At 45.0% G+C, this 18,581-nt stretch overlaps 2 protein-coding genes across 2 annotated transcripts in view; both read right to left on the minus strand.

Annotated features, from left to right (window-relative positions):
* The window catches only part of DPYSL3 (dihydropyrimidinase like 3), a 120,261-nt gene extending 107,265 nt beyond the window's left edge, over positions 1 to 12,996 (minus strand). Inside the window, exon 1 of the mRNA XM_041766692.1 lies at positions 12,438 to 12,996. Within this exon, the coding sequence (XP_041622626.1) occupies positions 12,438 to 12,845 (408 nt within the window). The 5' untranslated portion in view covers positions 12,846 to 12,996. The remainder of the gene's footprint in view (positions 1 to 12,437) is intronic.
* Positions 12,997 to 17,959: 4,963 nt separating this feature from the next.
* LOC121496730 (cytochrome c oxidase subunit 6B1-like) lies at positions 17,960 to 18,223 on the minus strand. Its single transcript, XM_041765288.1, has one exon. The coding sequence runs from the start codon at positions 18,221 to 18,223 to the stop codon at positions 17,960 to 17,962; it is 264 nt and encodes an 87-aa protein (XP_041621222.1).
* Between the last annotated feature and the right edge of the window lie 358 nt (positions 18,224 to 18,581).

Consider the following 18,581-nt stretch of genomic DNA (forward strand, 5'->3'; position numbering starts at 1 on the left):
CAGACACATTCTGAACTACAAAACACATCTTAACAAATTTAAAAGAAATCATATAATGTCTACTCTCACACAATAGAATTAAACCACAAGTCAGTAACAAAAATATAGCAGGAAAATCACAAAATATTTTATTAAACAACACCTTTCAAATAATACATGGGTCATTGAAGAAATCTCAAAAGAAATTCTGGGCTAAATAAAAGTGAAATACAGCATAACAAAATTTGTGGGATGCAATTAAAGCAGAACTTAAGAGGAAATTTATAACATTGAATGCATATAATAAAAAAAAAAAAGACTTAACATCAATAATCTAAGCTTCCATCTTAGGAAACTAGAAAAAAAATTAGATCCAAAGCTAATAGAAGAAGAGAAAGAATAAAAGAACATAAATCAATAACATTGAAAAAAGAAATCAATAAAGGAAATTAACTAAATCAAAAGCTATTTCTTTGACAAGATCAGTAAAACTGATAAGCATCTAGCCAGGATAACTAAGAAAAAAGAGAGAAAACCCAAACTATATTAGAAATGAAAGTGGGGACATTACTACAGATCCCACTGACATTAAAAGGATAACAAAGAATATTATGAAAAAATATCAACACCCACAAATTTGATAATCTAGACAAAATGGACTATTTCCTTGAAAGACACAATCTAGTATAACTCACACAAGAAGAAATAGACAGTCTGTATAGGTCTATATCTATTAAAGAAATTGAATCAGGGATCCCTGGGTGGCGCAGCGGTTTGGCGCCTGCCTTTGGCCCAGGGCGCGATCCTGGAGATCCGGGATCGAATCCCACATCAGGCTCCCGGTGCATGGAGCCTGCTTCTCCCTCTGCCTGTGTCTCTGCCTCTCTCTCTCTCACTGTGTTCCTATCATAAATGAATAAAAATTAAAAAATAAAAAAAAAAATAAAGTCTTTGAGATTTAAAAAAAAAAAAAAAAAGAAATTGAATCAATAATTAATTAACTTCCTAAACAGCGGTAGGCTCAGATGGGTTCGCTATTGAACTCTGCCAAACATTTGAAGAAGAAATTAAGCCAATTCTCCATAATCTCTTCCAGCAAAAGGAAGCAAAGGGAATACTTAACCAATTCTAGGAGGACACCACTACTCTAATACCAAAACCAGATAGACATTATAAGAAAAGAAAATGAGACACGAACATCTCTCATGAACACAGATGTAAAATTTCTTAACAAAATATCAGCAGATGAAATACAACAATGTATAGAAAGAATTATATTCATGACCAGGTGGGATTTACCCAAGGTACACAAAGCTGATACAATACTGGAAAATTAATGTAATCTATCATATCACCACTTGGGTAGTAGAGTCGGTGAAGCCTCAGACTCTTGGTTTCAGCTCAGGTCGTGATCTCCAGATCATGGTATCAAGCCCCATGGAAGGCTCCGCATTCAGCAGGGAGTCAGCTTGACACTCTCTCCCTCTCCTTCTGCCTCTCCTACCCCTGCTCATGCATGCTCTCTCTTAAAATAAATAAATAAATCTTTTTTTTTTAAAGATTTTGTTTATTTATTCATGATAGAGAGAGGCAGAGACACAGGCAGAGGGAGAAGCAGGCTCCATGCAGGGAGCCCGATGTGGGACTCGATCCTGAAACTCCGGAATCATGCCCTGAGCCAAAGGCAGTCGCTCAACCGCTGAGCCACCCAGGGATCCCATAAATAAATCTTAAAAAAAAAAAAAAAAAAAAAAAAAAAAACCACCCTACAGCTAACATCATACGTAACGATTAGAAACTCAAAAGAACACCACTCAACTTCAAGACTTACTATGAACTTACAGTAATCAAGACAATATGGTATTAGGGGTGCCTGGCTGGATCAGTCAGAAGAGCATGCAACTCAGGGCACCTGGGTGGCTTACTCAGTTAAGCATTTGACTCTTGATTTTGGTTCAGGTCATGATCTCGGGGTCATGAAAGCAAGACCCACGTCTAGCTCCATGATAAGCATGGATTCGATGTGAGATTCTCTCGCTCCCTCTCCCTTTGCCCTCTCCCCACTCAGGTGTTCTCTAAATCAATCAATCAATCAATCAATTTAAAAAATTTTTTTAAAGAAGAGCATGTGACTCTCAATCTTGGGGTTATGAGTTTGAGCCTCACATTGGACATGGAGACTACCAAATAACAAATAAATAAAAAATAAGACAATGTGGTAATGGCAAAAGAAAAGACAAGCAGATTAATGATCAGAAAAGAGAGCATAGAAATAGATCCATATAAATACAGACAATTGATCTTTGACAAAAGAGCAAAAGCAATAGAATGGGGCAGATGTAGTAGTCTTTTTCAACAAATAGTGCTGGAACAATTCAACATCCATATACAATAAAAGAATGTAGATACAGACTTTAAACCCTTCACAAAAATTAACTCAAAATGGATCACAGATCTAAATGTAAAATGCAAAACCATAAAACTCCTAGAAGATAAGACAGAGAAAAACCAGATGACCTTGGGTATAGCAATGACTTACAACACCAGTGGCATAACTCATGAAAGAAATAATGGATAAGCTGAACTTTATTAAAACTAAAAACTTTCGGGGATCCCTGGGTGGCGCAGCGGTTTGGCGCCTGCCTTTGGCCCAGGGCGCGATCCTGGAGACCCGGGATCGAATCCCACATCGGGCTCCCGGTGCATGGAGCCTGCTTCGCCCTCTGCCTATGTCTCTGCCTCTCTTTCTCTCTGTGACTATCATAAATAAATAAATAAATAAACAAAAAAAAACATTTTATTTAAAAAAAAAAAAAACTAAAAACTTTCAAAAAAAAAAAAAACTAAAAACTTTCTGTTTTACAAAAAAAAAAAAAAAAAAAAGTCAACAGAATGAGAGGACAAACCACAGTCCAAAAGAAAATATTTGCAAGAGACACACCTGATACAGAATTGCTATCCAAAATGTACAAAGAACTCTTAAAACTCAACAATAAGAAAATGAATAACCCTATTAAAAAATGAGCCAGAGACCTGAACAGACACACCTCACCGAAGAAGATACACAGATGGCAAGCAGCATATGAATGTGGATGTATGTCATTTGCATTTGTCAAAATTCACAGAATGTGGGGCACCTGGGTGGCTCAGTGGTTGAAAGCCTGCCTTTAGCTCAGGGCGTGATCCTGGAAGACCGAATCCAGTCCGCATCAGGCTCCCTGCAGGGAGCTGCTTCCTCCCTCTGCCTGTGTCTCTGCCTCTCTCTCTGTCTCTCATGAATAAGTAAATAAAATCTTTTAAAAAAAATCCACAGAATGTGTAACACCAAGAGTAAGCCCTAAGGTATGACCTGTGGGTGATAAAGGTATGTCAGTGAGGGTTTCTCAAGTATAACAAATGACCACTCAGGTGGAAGACGTGGATAGGAGAGGAAACTACAAAAGTGTGGGGGCAGGAGAAATAAGGGAAATCTCTGTACTTTCCACTCATTTTTGCTCTGAACCCAAAACTGCTTTCAGAAATAAAGTCGATGAAAATGTATTAAAGTGGTAAAAAGTAGTTTTAATAACACCGTATATTTCCACTTTTATTTTGGAATGAAAAATACATTGTCATATCCACAGAAATGGGAAGAATACACCATTGCACTAATGGTGATTTTCTGTGGGAGACTATAGGGAAATGTAGTTTATGTTTTCCTGTTATCTGTGCTTCATCTCTGTTTCTTGAAAATTAGTTTTTGATTGTGTGCCTACATAGTGCTTATTAAGTATTTTTTGAATAAATGAGAGAAAAAAATAGAGGTTAAAGGGAAATGTAGGGACGAATCATATTTATGGTGACCTTCGTTATCCACACACTGGCCCAAACCCACATATATAAGAGGATATACTGAGCACTACCCAACACTTGGTCTATAGCCTTAGAGCAAGTCTTCGACAGTTTTGAACTTTCTCTTAGAAACTGGACCATGAAAGAGTATATATCAGGCTCAGTTGGTTAAGCATTTGACTTTCAATTCTGGCTCAGGTCATTATCTCAGGGTCATGAGATTAGACCTAGATCAGGTTCCACACTCAATGGGGAGTCTGCTTGCAATTCTCTCCCCTTTTTTTTAAGATTTTATTTATTGGGGATCCCTGGGTGGCTCAGCAGTTTAGTGCCTGCCTTCAGCCCAGGGCGTGAACCTGGAGTCCCAGGATTGAGTCCCGCATCTGGCTCCCTGCATGGAGGAGCTTCCCTCTGCCTGTGTCTCTGTCTCTCTGTTTCATTCATTCATAAATAAATAAATATATAAAATCTTTTTTAAGAAAAGAGCATATATTGCTGAAGAACTCAAACAGTGAATTCATTAATGACTATAATATCAGAATTACTGACTCTTAATGGTTGGATCTAAAGATTATGGACTAACCAGCACTTACTCCATTGGGTAGGCAAGAAAAGCCACTAAGGTACAAGGATTCATAATTGTATACATAATATTTTACTTTGTACTTCTTTCATATTGTAAAATGTTTCATAAGATATTAATATAGTTGACTGTTGAACAACACGGGTTTGAACTTTACTGGTCCATTTATGTGGATTTCTTTAATAAATAGCAGTGCAGTACTCTATCCCTTACACTTTTCACTTCTCTCCCTTACACTTTTCTTAATAACATTTTCTTTCTCTAGCTTACTTTATCATAAGAATACAGTACATAGGGATCCCTGGGTGGCGCAGCGGTTTGGCGCCTGCCTTTGGCCCAGGATGCGATCCTGGAGACCCGGGATCGAATCCCACATCGGGCTCCCGGTGCATGGAGCCTGCTTCTCCCTCTGCCTGTGTCTCTGCCTCTCTCTCTTTCTCTCTGTGTGACTATCATAAATAAATAAAATTTTAAAAAAAAGAATACAGTACATAATACATATAACACAACAAAATATGTGTTCAGTGACTTTACATTACCAGTAAGGCTTCTGATCAACAGTAGGCTATGAGTAGTTAAGGTTCAGGGGAGTCAGGCAGCCCCAGTGGCCCAGCGGTTTAGTGCCACCTTCAGCCAGGGGTGTGATCCTGGAGACCCGGAATCGAGTCCCACGTCAGGCTCCCTGCATGGAGTCTGCTTCTCCCTCTGCCTGTGTCTCTGCCTCTCTCTCTCTCTCTGTGTGTGTCTCTCATGAATAAATAATTAAAAATTTTTTAAAAATTAAAAAAAAGGTTCGGCGGGGGTCAAGATTTATACATGGTGTTTTGACTGCACGGAGTTGGCACTGTAACCCTTGTGTTTTTCAAGGGTCAACTGTACATAAGTTGTGCATTTAATTTATATATATGCGCATGTGTGTACATACACACAGAGAGATAAGGCTCAAAGAACTTTTGCATAGAGGTGCACAATCAAAAAAGCTTATAGACCGTGGTTGTGGTGACCACTGGTCCATCCCCTTCATTTTATTTTCCTTTAAGATTTTATTTATTTATTCATGAGAGAGAGAGAGAGACAGAGACACAGGCAGAGAGAGAGAAGCAGGCTCCATGCCAGAAGCCTGATGCGGGTCTCAATCCCAGGACTCCGGGATCATACCCTGGGCTAAACCACTGAGCCACCCAGGGATCCCCTATCCCCTTCATTTTATTCTTTTTTAATTTTTATTTATTTATTCAATCAGAGAGAGACAGAGAGAGGCAGAGACACAGGCAGAGGGAGAAGCGGGCTCCATGCAGGAAGCCTGACGTGGGACTCGATCCAGGGTCTCCAGGATCACGCCCTGGGCTGCAGGCGGCGCTAAACCGCTGGGCCACCAGGGCTGCCCCTCCCCTTCATTTTATTTTATTTTTTTTTAAGATTTATTTATTTATGATAGACATAGAGAGAGAGAGAGGCAGAGACACAGGCAGAGGGAGAAGCAGGCTCCATGCCGGGAGCCCGACGTGGGACTCGATCCCGGGACTCCAGGATCGCGCCCTGGGCCAAAGGCAGGCGCCAAACCGCTGAGCCACCCAGGGATCCCCCCTCCCCTTCATTTTAGAAAGGAGGAAGCTTGGGGCACCTGGGTGGCTCAGTCAGTTGAGCATCTGCCTTTGCAGCTGAGGTCATGATCTCAGAGTCCTAGGATCAAGCCCCATGTCACACACCCTGCTCAGCGGGGAGCCTGCTTCTCCCTCTACCTCTCCCCTTCCCCTTGCTCATGCTCTCTCTATCTCTAATGAATAAATGAAATCGAAAGAAAGAAAAAAGAAAGAAAGAAAGAAAGAAAGAAAGAAAGAAAGAAAGAAAGAAAGAAAGAAAGGAAAATGAAAAGAAAAAAAAAGAAAAAGAAAAGAAAAGAAAAAGAAAAGAAAGAAAAGAAAAGAAAAGAAGAGAAAAGAAAAAGAAAAAAGAGAAAAGCTCAGGCTGAGAGAGAAGGGGGGGTAACTTGCCAAAGTTGTACAGCTGGTTAAAAAGGTTGGGTTTCCAAGCTGAGCCTGCTAGTGCTTTATCCTGTTGGTTAAGTTTTTGTTTGTGGCTTTGTTTACTGTTTGCCTCATCTCCTTGCTTTTTGGATAGAGAACTGTTTTCTGAATGCCACATAAGGCCAGGTTAAGAGTACAGATCAATTTTAACATTCTATTTTCCTAGAAGTCTCAGTTCTTACAAAGTGCTTACTCGCCTAAACGGACTTCGGCGTCTTCTCAAAAACGGAGGGCTGAGCAGCCAGTCACAGCCTGCGTGCTCCGCAGCCAGACTGCCTATTGCTAGCAAGCTTTATCCGCTGCCTCCCAGGACCATTATCTGCAGGAATAATGCCCAGCGGAAATTAATCGTAAAGAGAATCAGCTATAGACATCACTGACAGAAAAGCATCCCGGACAGTCCCCTGGCCGTGAGTGATTACTTACAAGAGCAGTCAGCAAAACCCTGTCTCCGTGGACCATTACTTTGAGGGAACACTGCCAATCGCAGCATTACTTGGAAGGCACCTTTTTTTTTTTTTTTTTTTTTATGTTCCTCAAATGCCTACCCTCAAACTAAACCAAAGTTCTGAAAGGTTTCAGACATTTCCAAGTTTGGGTAAGTAAACATAGTCCCGGATTCGAGTGTGGCCTGGGGGCCAGGTAAGCAAGGACCTTTTTCCCCAGCCTAAGCCCAACTTTCTTTGCCAGAGCAGCTTTGTAGAACTCACGTACTCTCCAGGAACTCTGACGATTTAGAGAATTCTATTTCTTCCCTTATGCAGGATAGGGAAAACTTCAATTTTGCTGGATTGGTTCTGTAAACTTTTCACCCAGGACCAAAAAAAAGCACATGACAAATGATAAAAAGGTAAGCACCACATGTCACTTGTTTCAAATACTCTCTCCTCCACCCAGAACCTCTACTGACTGCACAAAGGAAACATCTTGCACAAAAGTGGCCCACGTGGGAAGCAGGGAACTAGAAATGCCCCATGGCTCCCAAAAGGGAGTTATCGATAGACCATGTAATCATAATGCCATTACTCTGTTTTCACTGGATGACAGAGTCTTTGCAGTATCATTTGCTCTTGGCAGACCATATATCATATACCATCATCATTCTTCTCCCGTTAGTAATTTCTTCACTGCAAGAAAAACTCTGGAAACCATCTTAAGAAATGGTGAAAAATAGTTCCTTTTCTTTTAAAATTGCTTTTTTTTTTTTTTTATGTACTTACTGTCAAAAGTGATAAACAAAACGTTGTGTGAGCCAGCCATGGAGGATTTTGGCAGTATAAGTGCCTATCATAAGGAAAATCGAGCTGCATAATTTAACAAGGTGTTTAGAGGTAGGTCCAGAACCACAATATAAATACCCAATCACACTTCAAACTTGGCACTTGGCACTCAAAGTAAAATTCAGAGTTGTTTTTTTTTTTTTTTTACTTTGATTCTGCCACAAACTTTTGTTGTGAAATTTCTTCGTAATTTATTCATTTAATTAACTAAACTCATTCCCTTAAGGGGGGGGAGGGGATTAGCTAGTAGGCATGCCATAGACAAAGCATATTGTGAGTTTATCGAGACGTTCTATAAAAATCTCTTTTAATAACCTTGCATTTAACTTGGAAAAATAAGGATTTTGCAGCAACTGTTTTTCATAGGCTGAGCAACTGTTCTCCAGGTGTCCTGAATAATGGGCTAGCGGCAAAGAAGGAGGAAGGCTCTAGAGGTGTGGCGGAAAGCTCTGTCCTTGCCCTGCATGACAGTAACATGTCAGGAGCAGACACAATGGTCAGGTTCACTGAATTAAAGTAAGCCAGTAGCCTCCTTGTCTGGAAAGAGTGCCTCAGAACTCAGAAAAATGGACTCTGGACTCAGAAAATCAGTTTGAACTCTGGCTCCCTATTTGTTACCCATGTGATTTGGGGCTAAACACTTAAGAGTCGCCCAGTTTCAATTTCCTTATCTGTAAAATCATGTTCTGTGATATATCAGGTACATAGAAAGTGTTCAAAAAGGGTACTTATTATCAAATCTGCAGATAGTTCAAAGCTGCGGATAGGGATGCTATATCACAGAATTAAGGTTCAAAATTATGTTGACAGAAAGATGGGCAAAGGTGGTGATAAATATTATAGAAAGAATAAAAATAAAATTCCCTAGTTAAAGGTTTTGGGTTTCTTTGTTTGTTGGTCAGTTTTAAGGTCAGTTGTACCAGTATAGAATGGAGACATACTGGCTTATTAGTTAGCAGCTTATGTGAAAAACTTTCTGAATGCTTAAATGACAGAGAATGTACTATGCAGACAACAGCAGGACATGGATACTGAATTATTAGGTGTAATCTCGTACTACGGAAGCATATGTTGTCTATAAATCATTGATTTGATCTATAGACAAAACAATGAATTTGATTTATAGACAACCTAATTATTATCTATAATACAATACATTTTGCCAAAGCCATATCCCATCTGGAGCACTGTGTTCAGTTCTAGGCACTGTATTTTTGAAAGAATACTTATAAAATATAGCATCACCTGAAAAAAAATCAGAAGGATAAAAGACTTATTACATATGGGAAGGCTAAAGAAACTAGCAACGATAAGGCTAATAAAGAGAATTTTAGGGAGATTGCCCTCAAACATACAAAGGGCAGTAAAAATCAAAGAGGAATAGTAATTAATATGTATTGAGTACTTCTTATGTACAAAGTAGTCACTGTTTTGTTTTTTAAGATTTTATTTATTTATTCATGAGAGACACACAAGACAGGCAGAGACACGGGCAGAGGGAGAGAAGCAAGCCCCCTACAGGAAGCCCGATGTGGGACTTGATCCCGGGTCTCCGGCATCACGCCCTGAGCCAAAGGCAGATGCTCAACCGCTGAGCCACCCAGGCATCTGGCAAAGTAGTCACTGTTACCCACACTTGCAGATGAGAAAGTAGGGGCACAGGGGCAGAGTGAGATGCTTACAGTCACATAATTTGGATGGATGGAGTCAGGTCCCATCCCCGCAGTCCCGCCCCAAATGAAGAAGAGATATTAAAGCTATATTCCAAATATTTCTAATCTCATCTAACAGGATCACTTTAAGACTGCGCCCTCCTCGTTCTTTTGAAGTTGGACACGGATTAATGATCTGCTCTGGCCAGTGAAATGTGCATATAAGTCATGTTTGCGACTTCAGCGTGGGAGTTCAAGAGTCTGTGAGCAACTCACCACATGTTCTTCCCAGCATGAGTGCATCGACATGAAACTTCCATCAGTCTATCAGCCTAGGTCCCGGAGGGGAAATGATGAACACAGCCGCCCTGGTGACCCTTACTGGACAGTAGCAGGAGCAAGAAATAAATTGTTGTTTGATGAAGCCACTGAGATGTGGGGAGTGCTTGTTACTGTGGCAATACCCACCCTTTTCTGACAGATAAACAAACCCACACGCTTAAGTCATTAAAATATCTCAGAATTTTTTTAAAAAACTTTATTCTTATATTTTAAAAGGTCAGAACTAAGAATAGTTTATAGAAACTAAAAGTAGGCAGATTTGGGCTTAATTCAAATTTTTTTAAAGTGAAGTTTTCCAAAGTTGCTTCATGAGGTAGCATGCTCCCTGAAAATGTGGTATTTATTTATTTATTTTTAAATATTTTATTTTATTCATTCATGAGACACACACAGAGAGAGAGAGAGAGAGAGAGGCAGAGACACAGGCAGAGGGAGAAGCAGGCTCCATGCAGGGAGCCCGACGTGGGACTCGATCCCAGGTCTCCAGGATGACACCTTGGGCCAAAGGCGGCGTTATAAACCGCTGAGCCACCCCGGCTGCCCGAAAATGTGGTATTTAAAAGAGTGGCCAGAAGGGACATCTGTCTGGCTCAGTTTCTCTTGTTTCTCTTGATCTCAGGGTCATGAGTTCAAGCCTCACAATGGGCCTAGAGTTTACTTTAAAAATATATTTTTTAATATACAAGAAATAAATAAATAGAGGCTAGTTATTGTGGATCTACGTAGCAAAAAAATATATGGCTTAATGAAGGAGGTTTAATGTACCAAACATTTATGGAACACCTCCAATGTGCCAGGCATTTCTGCTACAGCGATAAACCCAAACACCCAATCCCTATCCTCAAGGAAATAGCCATTAAGTACAGAAGTAGATAAGGTCTGCTGACTCTTCTAGCAACGTGATTCAACCAAATTAGAGATAATAACATGGCCTGTATGAAGCTGACAGTAAGCCCGAACTTACAAATAACCACGTAGCACAAGAAATCCTGCTGATGCTTAAGTTGTAGCATTATTTTTCAATTAGCAGCCAAAAGTACAGGGTTTGCAAAAGGAAGGAAAACGAGAGAATTTCTGGGTTTACAGGAGGAAGGAACATTTTCCCTTTCTCTAGTTACCATTCTTAAATCCTGCAAACCAGGCATATTATCTGGCTTACATCAGGGGTGTTCCAGCAAAGGGAATAGCACTGACTCACAGCAATTGTTACCGACCTTTTCCATCACTTCTCCCACCCCTTAGGGTCAGGAAGGGAAGGAACATTTCAATCCCCATCAGCTAAGACCTGAAGAGAGGCAATAATCTTCCTGTAACACCATTCTTAAGTTTAGAAATCAGCCACAGCTTTTCCAAAATATCAGAAGTTTCTCGTGAAAGGGTTATTTGAGCAGAGCCTAGAGGAATCCCACATTCTAAGGATGATATGAAAATCACACACTTAGAGAGTGATTCCAAGGGACATGGACATTGTTTCCCAAGGGCACTCTTTTTCCCCTAGTGGTATTAAAGCTTTGTTTGTTTTTTCAAACTTTCGAAAACCCAGCAGTGCAGAGATATGCTTTCCTTTGAGGGGCTCGCTGCATTTGAATGGAAAACCTTGCAAATCTCGGTTAAGCATTAACTGTAATTGCTCTGGGGCAGACATTTCCATTTTGGGTTATTATTCATATCAGTATTTGCACAGAATACTATCCGTGGATGGATTTTGCTGCCGTTATCTACACAAGAGTGACGCATCTGATTACTATTGTTCCCCAACTCAAAAGCATCAGTTTGAACTTTGAATACTCCAGCCCTGCCCAGAGCCTGAATTTTCTGAACGGTGGTTCTGATTTTCTACGAAATAAACAAATAGATGAGAGGAAGCTGGATCTCAAGGCCGTATCTCCAGTCGGTTCAAAGTGGCATGAGTTTCTCAAAAATACACATACAGAAGAAACTGGCTTTGGCACATGTGGGAGCGGCAGAGACTCTGCAGCTTGTGCTAAGTTTAAAGTGCACCCTTAGTACTCTGGCCCGTTTTCAAAAATAAAGCGATAGTCTCCCAGAGACAGCTGGATCCCTGTGCAGCACCCAGTCTCGCAGCAGCCAGCTACGTACACAAATGCACACGTTACCAACACAGATGTGAAATGTCCATCCAGGACAGGAGGGAGGCATTCAGACCGGGCTGTTTAGTCTAGTGGCTCCACACCCGAAAGTTTCAGGGACACAGAGGATGCTGGAAGAGTGAGAGGGGAGACCGCCCGTCCCGTGTGTTCATCCGGGGCCTATGGAGTTTGCCCTCTGCCCTGGTGACCCGGGTTGAGATTAACCTAGGGCCAGCGTGGGGCGAAGCCCATTGTGCTGGCGGCTACCCGGGCGGAGAGGAGGGCTGGGCATCAGCGAGCCTTCCGGGCCGTGCGGGCCGACACACCCACCCAGACCCGCAGGCCCAGGGGTGCGGCAGGGAGGCGCGGGCCGGGGGGGGGGGGGGCGCGGGGGGCGGGGGGGCGCGCCCCGGTCCCGCGCGCACGAGGATGCTGCTCCCGGGGACCCGCGCGACTCCGGGTCCCCGCTCGCAGGTCGCGCGGTACGCTCCGAGAGGATGCTCTCCTCCTCCTCCTCCTCCTCCTCCTCCTCCTCCTCCTCCTCCTCCTCCTCCTCCCGCCGGGCCCCCGCCCCCCGGGCGAAGTGAGCGGGAGAAAAGTTGTGCCGGGGTCCGGGGACGCGGGCAGGGGCGGCCGGCCCCGGGCCCCCCTACCTGGTCCTTGGGGCCGAGGTTCTGCAGCACCTCCTTGCCCGTGGCGCTCCGGATCTCCACCCCGGCGGGCGCGGCGGGCGCGGCGGGCGCGGGCTCCCTGGCGTCCTCGCGGCCCTGGCCCTGGCCCTGGCCCTGGCCCTGGCCCCGGCGCGGGCTGTCGGCCTCGAGCCCCGGCCGGCTCCCCGCGCCCCGGCCGCCGCCCTGGCTGCTCCGGGGGGTCTTCGCGCCCCGCTGCCCCACGCTCAGCGCATCGAAATCCAGCGTCTTGCTCTCGAAGGCGCCCTCCACGCTGCAGAACATGCCGCCGTACTTCTGCCGCGGGACCTGGTCCGTGGTGCCGGGCCGGGCCAGGTACACGGGCAGGTCGTCCTCGTGGGCGCTGTCCCAGCCCCTGCGGCCCGAGGCCATGGCTCGGCGCGCGGCGGCCCCGCGGCTCGGCTCCCCCGCAGGCGGAAAGGGCAGCCGGCGGCAGCGTGCGCCGAGCCACAGTGACTGGGGCGGGGGGAGGCGCCTGAGCGTTCGCGCCAGAGGCGGCAGTGCAGCTCCGGTTCCTGCCGGGCCGCCGCCAGCCAGCCGCGCGCTCCGCCGGGGACCTGCCGCCGCCCGCCCCGCCGCCCGCGCCGCCCCCGCGCCGCCCCCGCCGCCCCCGGCGCGCCCCCGACCCCAGCGCCGCCCCCGGGTCGCGCCCGGCCGCCCTGCCCCAGCGCCACGCTAGCCCCGGCTCGCCGAGGACCCCGCGGCCCCGGCCCACGCGCCCTGACCCTCGCCCCCTCGCGGGCTTGCGGGGTCGCCTCCCCCGCGCAGGCCTGTCGGCTCCCGGGACCCGCCACTCCAGGTGGCCTGGGCGGGTGCGCCTCAGAGCCGCACTCTGCGGTGCAGCAACACCCCTCGCACGCACACGCGCACGCACACGCACACGGGCTTCGCCGACTCAGTCCTACACTTTGCTTACCCGCAACCCCAGATTTGCCTCATCCTCCTCTTAGGACGGTCTCACGGTGGTCCCCAGTTGCGGCGCGTGCCTCACACCCGCACCCTCAAACGGCGAACTCCCTCCCGGGCTGTTGAAAGAGACCCTCCTGCTTCGCTGACAGTGACAGAAGCCCGTCATCGCCTCACAGGCAAATCGACGCTTCAACTATTCCTACCTCACGTTTAGGACCATGCTTTCTGCCCCAGAATTCGCCTCACAATTAGTTTGCCTGTCACAGACACGCACGCACGTCCCTAGATTGTGTGCGATTCCCCATCACACAACAAACCCGAGGCGAATCCCTCACACACGCACTCGAGCTCAGCTTTGCCTCAGTCAGAACCCTCCACGCGGCTCACACGTAAGCTCGGATTTACCTCAGAAATACACACCCTGCGGCCCGCCGTGTGGCCTCAGTTCCACACAGAAGTCACTTACGCGGATGCCTGCCCTCACCGCTCCCTCTCCTCCCGGAGTCCACCCACATACCCCCTAACCCACACTTTGCCAGTCAGCACAGAGCTGGCGATCGGCAGAGCTGGCACGGCCTCCGCGCACACAGGCGACGTCCGGAACTCTCGGTGCCCACGTTAGACCAGGCCTCCTTTCGGAAATTCACTCATTACATTCCTTAATTTATTCTTTCTAAAGATGTTTATGTATTTATTGAGAGACACAGAGAGAGGCAGAGACCCAGGCAGAGGGAGGAGCAGGCTCCATGCAGGGAGCCCGATGTGGGACTCGATCCCAGGACCCCAAGATCACCCCTGGGCCAAAGGCTGGTGCTCAAACACTCAGGCACCCAGGAGACTCCTTAGTTTATTCATCCAACGTGAACTGAATGCCTGCTATGCTCTTCACAAGATACTGGAGTGACAGTGTTCAAACAAGGCGGATGGGGGCCCACCCTCAGCTAGAGTGTAGTCCGCAGCCACCCACCCAAGTAGCACAATCATTCACTGTTCCGCCTGACATACTAGACTTTCTCTTGTGAACCTCCCCACTACATCATAAGCTTCATGATATCAGAGCTCTGGGTCTGCTTACTTTGCCACTAAATATCTTGAGCCCAGGGACACCTGGGTGGCTCAGTGGTTGAGCATCTGCCTTTAGCTCAGGTGGTGACCCTGGGGTCCTGGGATGGAGTCCCACATCCGGCTCCCCATAGGGAGCCTGCTTTTCCCTCTGCCTGGGTCTCTGCCTCTCTCTCTGTGTGCCTCGTGAATAAATAAATAAAATCTTTAAAATAAAAGAGAACTTTATTTAAAAAAATATCTTAAACCAAGAACATCTGCAGGCACATAAGAAGAACTCCAGGAATCCTTTTGGAATACAGCAACAACAGGGAGCATTCGTGGAGCTGTTGCTGTGTGCCAGTCACTGCTATAATTGTGTCACATGCAGGGAATCAGTGCTAATAAGCATATGGCAGGCTTCTTTGTGCACGCACCATCTTTGAAGGCATCTGCAGTCTGATCAACTGAAACTCACAAGTCCAATTTTGGAGAGGAACCAGGATATTGGAAAACAGAATTTCGGTAGCGGGATTGTGACAACCATGAAAGGTTGGGGATGGAAGTTGATGTGAACTCGAATCAAAGACAAGTATGTTTACACAAGTTGTACTTGCCCACCCCACCACTGTCCCCATGAGGAGAAAGATACTTGCTGAACCGCCCGTGCTCTATCAGATTACTCATGATTTTTTTTTTAAGATTTTATTTGTTTATTCATGAGAAACAGAGAGAGAGAGAGAGAGGCAGAGACACAGGCAGAGGGAGAAGCAGGCTCCGTGCAGGGAGCCTGATGTAGGACTCGATCCCAGGTCTCCAGGATCACGCCCTGGGCTGAAGGCAGGTGCTAACCCACTGAGCCACCCGGGCTGCCCTATTCATGATTTCTTTTTTTTTTTTTTTTTCTATTCATGATTTCTTAAGTGAACTTCCTTTGGGACATTGCTCCTTTTTAACAAATGCTGGTTGTGATAGACCCAGAAGTTCACGTGAGAAATTAGTAATTACAGGATGGTCCCTCCCTCTTTGCTCACACAGGTGATTCCCTTCCTCTTTCCCATTGCTCTCAAACTCTTCTCCACTCATTAATTTATATACAGACTTTTAGGGGGACACTTGCTATGTGTCCAGCACTGTCCTGGAGTCCCTCTTCTGTAGAACATAATTCTAATGGGAGGAAAGAGATGATAAATAAGATAGGTGCCTGGGTGGCTCAGTTGGTTGAGCATCTGCCTTTGGCTTGGGTCACGATCTCATTTTTCTGGGATCAAGTCCCACATTGGGCTCCCTGTTCAGTGTGGAACCTGCTTCTCTCTCTGCCTCTATCCTTGGTTTGTGCTCTCTCTCTCTCTCTCAAATAAATAAATAAAATATTTTTTAAAAGAAAAAGAAAACAAGACACCTGGGGCACCTGGGTGGCTCAGTTGATTAAGCACCCACCTTCAGCTCAGGTCGTGATCTCCAGGTCCTAGGATCGAGTCCCATATTGGGCTCCCTTGCTATTGGGATCTCTATTGCTATCTCTCTCTCTCTCTCTCTCACCTCTCTCTCTCTCTCTCCCCCACACTCCATCACTTGTTCTCTCTCTCTCTCAAATAAATAAAATCAAAAAAGAGAGAGGAGCAAACAAAATATTCAACTTTCCAATCGGTTGTCATTTATTCATGAGAGAGAGGCAGAGACACAGGCAGAGGGAGAAGCAGGCTCCCTGCAAGGAGCCCGATGTGGGACTCGATCCCGGATCCCGGGATCACACCCTGGGCTGAAGATAGACGCTGAACCACTGAGCCACCCAGGCGTCCCTATAAGGAATTTATTCTGTGCTGGGCTTAATTTAATGCTAAGGACTCTTCATACATTATCTTGATTAATTTTGATTAGTAATAATTAACAATACAAGTCATGTACTATTATTTCTTTTTTCAAGCGGGAAGGCTGAGGCTCTGAGTAAATGCCCAAGTTGTGGCAGGACCATAACTAGAAGTAAGATATGTGCAGAGTCTGAGGTTTCCTTTGAGAGGGGAGCATTCTGACTGTAGATGTGCTTGCATGTGCTTGTGCGTGTGGGCATTCGGGTGTAGATAAGTCCCAGTGTTAGAGCTACATTGCCTCACCACTGTGTCTGTTGCAATGTATAAGCTCCATAATTACATTTGTTGACGCAACACCAGAAACATCACATCTAAAAGTCAACAGCTGCATATACACATATGTGTTCAATTAAGAAAGCAAAGCAGCCATTAGAAGAAGGCTGAGATGGGAACGGCTGATCTGACTCCAATTCTGCAATTATGTGGCCCTAGGCCAAGGGTCTTACTTAACTTCTTGATGTATTTCTGCTTTATATTTGCCTCACCCATCTAACAGGATTAGAAGGATTTCATTCCTTGACTAAGACTTTGTGCTGCACATTGCCTTCTCCTTCACAACCACCCCATAAGTGTGGTGAGATTACTAGCCTCATTTTACCAGGGGAGAAAATGAAGCCTAGGCAAGTTAAGTTTTCTGTAGTGCAAAGTATCACACTAGCACTTCAAGCTAGGATTCAAACCCTACTAGCTAGTCTAGAGCCTGTGCTCCTAAAAACCACCCCAAGACAGAGTTCTGTTGTAAGGATTCAGAGAAATGATCATGGGAAGACCAGAAGCAAGGTGCTAACACATTAAAAAATGCTAAGGGCCCTACCTGTTTGGAGGCAAAGGTAAACTTTAAGACAAACACTCACATAAAGAAATATCCTACCCAATTCTCCTAACAAAGGCTTTGGTCGCCTGAACACGTGCCAATTTTACCATGTCTGTCCCTCGTAAGGTAGAGGATACATTACTGACGACAACCATGAGCATGAGGGCAGCATCATGCCTATGGTCACCTAAGTCACGCTTCCCAGTGTGGGGTTTATCTAAAACAACATGTAAACAAGCAAGCTATTTCTATAAGGCAGGCAGCAAAATAGAGCTTTCAACTTGTCTAACACCGGATCAAATTTGCATTTCCTGTAACTCTGCAGTAAATGACTTGCAACTTTGCATTGACATGGCTTGTTATGTGAGCCCACGGCATATCTGATTTTAACTTTAGGAAAATGTATTCCGGAGGCATATTCTATTACCTATAGATCAGCGGAAGGCAGAGTCTCCTCTATAGTAAGCAATGCATCCTTGAGCAATCCTGATACAGCAGCACACGGAATATCTTTTATGCAAAATAAATTGCACTGAATTCTTATAAAGCAAAAATCTACCCAACAGAAGATACAATTTTAATACTCACTGTGGCTGGGCCTCCATACACAAAATAAGGAGAGAATAAAGGAGTCATGCACTTTTCCTTGATTCAACAGTGAATTTAAATATTTCTGATCAAAATTCACCCTGTCTTTTCTTTCTTTCTTTTTTTTTACACTTTTCCAACAAGTATTTATTATGAGTTAAGCCATGATTCAGGATCCCAAGGTGGGGATCACCATGTACCCAGATCCCCCTTCACCACCCTAGGGGAAGGATGGAGGACAGAGGAGAGGTGGTGGAACCAGTTCAGATGTTCCCAAGAAACATGCCTTCTGCTTGGTGGTCATTCCAGGCTGACAACCAGGTTATGGGGCAGAGGGACTTGTACACATGCCGGTGTCCTTTACGCACGGAGACATCACCCCCTTTAGCATCAGACATTGCCTTTTCACAGTGGTGGAAGTCCAGGTAGTTCCACCAGCAGTTCCTGGTCTGGTTCTGGTTGAGGAAGCAGCTGTCAAAAGGGGCAGCCTGGTAGTTCTTGATTTTGGTCTTGATGTCTTCCACCATGGTGCTGACTCTCAAGACACCCTTGCAGCACCTCACAGCTCAGTGTCCACCCTGTCTTTTCCATCCTTGAATTGCAGGAATTTGAACCCCACTTTATGGGTACAGAGATTGGAAAGGTCATTTTTCATCCTACATATATCATATATGGATGAGGCAATCTTTGCAAACTATCCAGCACTCTGCCTGACACATAGTAGATGCTCAATAAATTTTAGCCCCACATTTCCTCAGAGTATATTTAGATATATAATTAATATCACAGAGTTTGTAATGAGCTTGACCTTAATGTTTGGTATACATGTTAAAAAGTGACTACTATTTTCAATATTCCTTCATCACATTTTAAGAATTCTGACAG

This window comes from Vulpes lagopus, chromosome 8 (genome assembly GCF_018345385.1).
Source record: "Vulpes lagopus strain Blue_001 chromosome 8, ASM1834538v1, whole genome shotgun sequence".
Taxonomy (NCBI): domain Eukaryota; kingdom Metazoa; phylum Chordata; class Mammalia; order Carnivora; family Canidae; genus Vulpes; species Vulpes lagopus.

Excerpts from the sequence above, each read along its gene's own strand:
- LOC121496730 (XM_041765288.1), bottom strand. The coding sequence starts at position 18,223 with ATGGTGGAAGACATCAAGACCAAAATCAAGAACTACCAGGCTGCCCCT.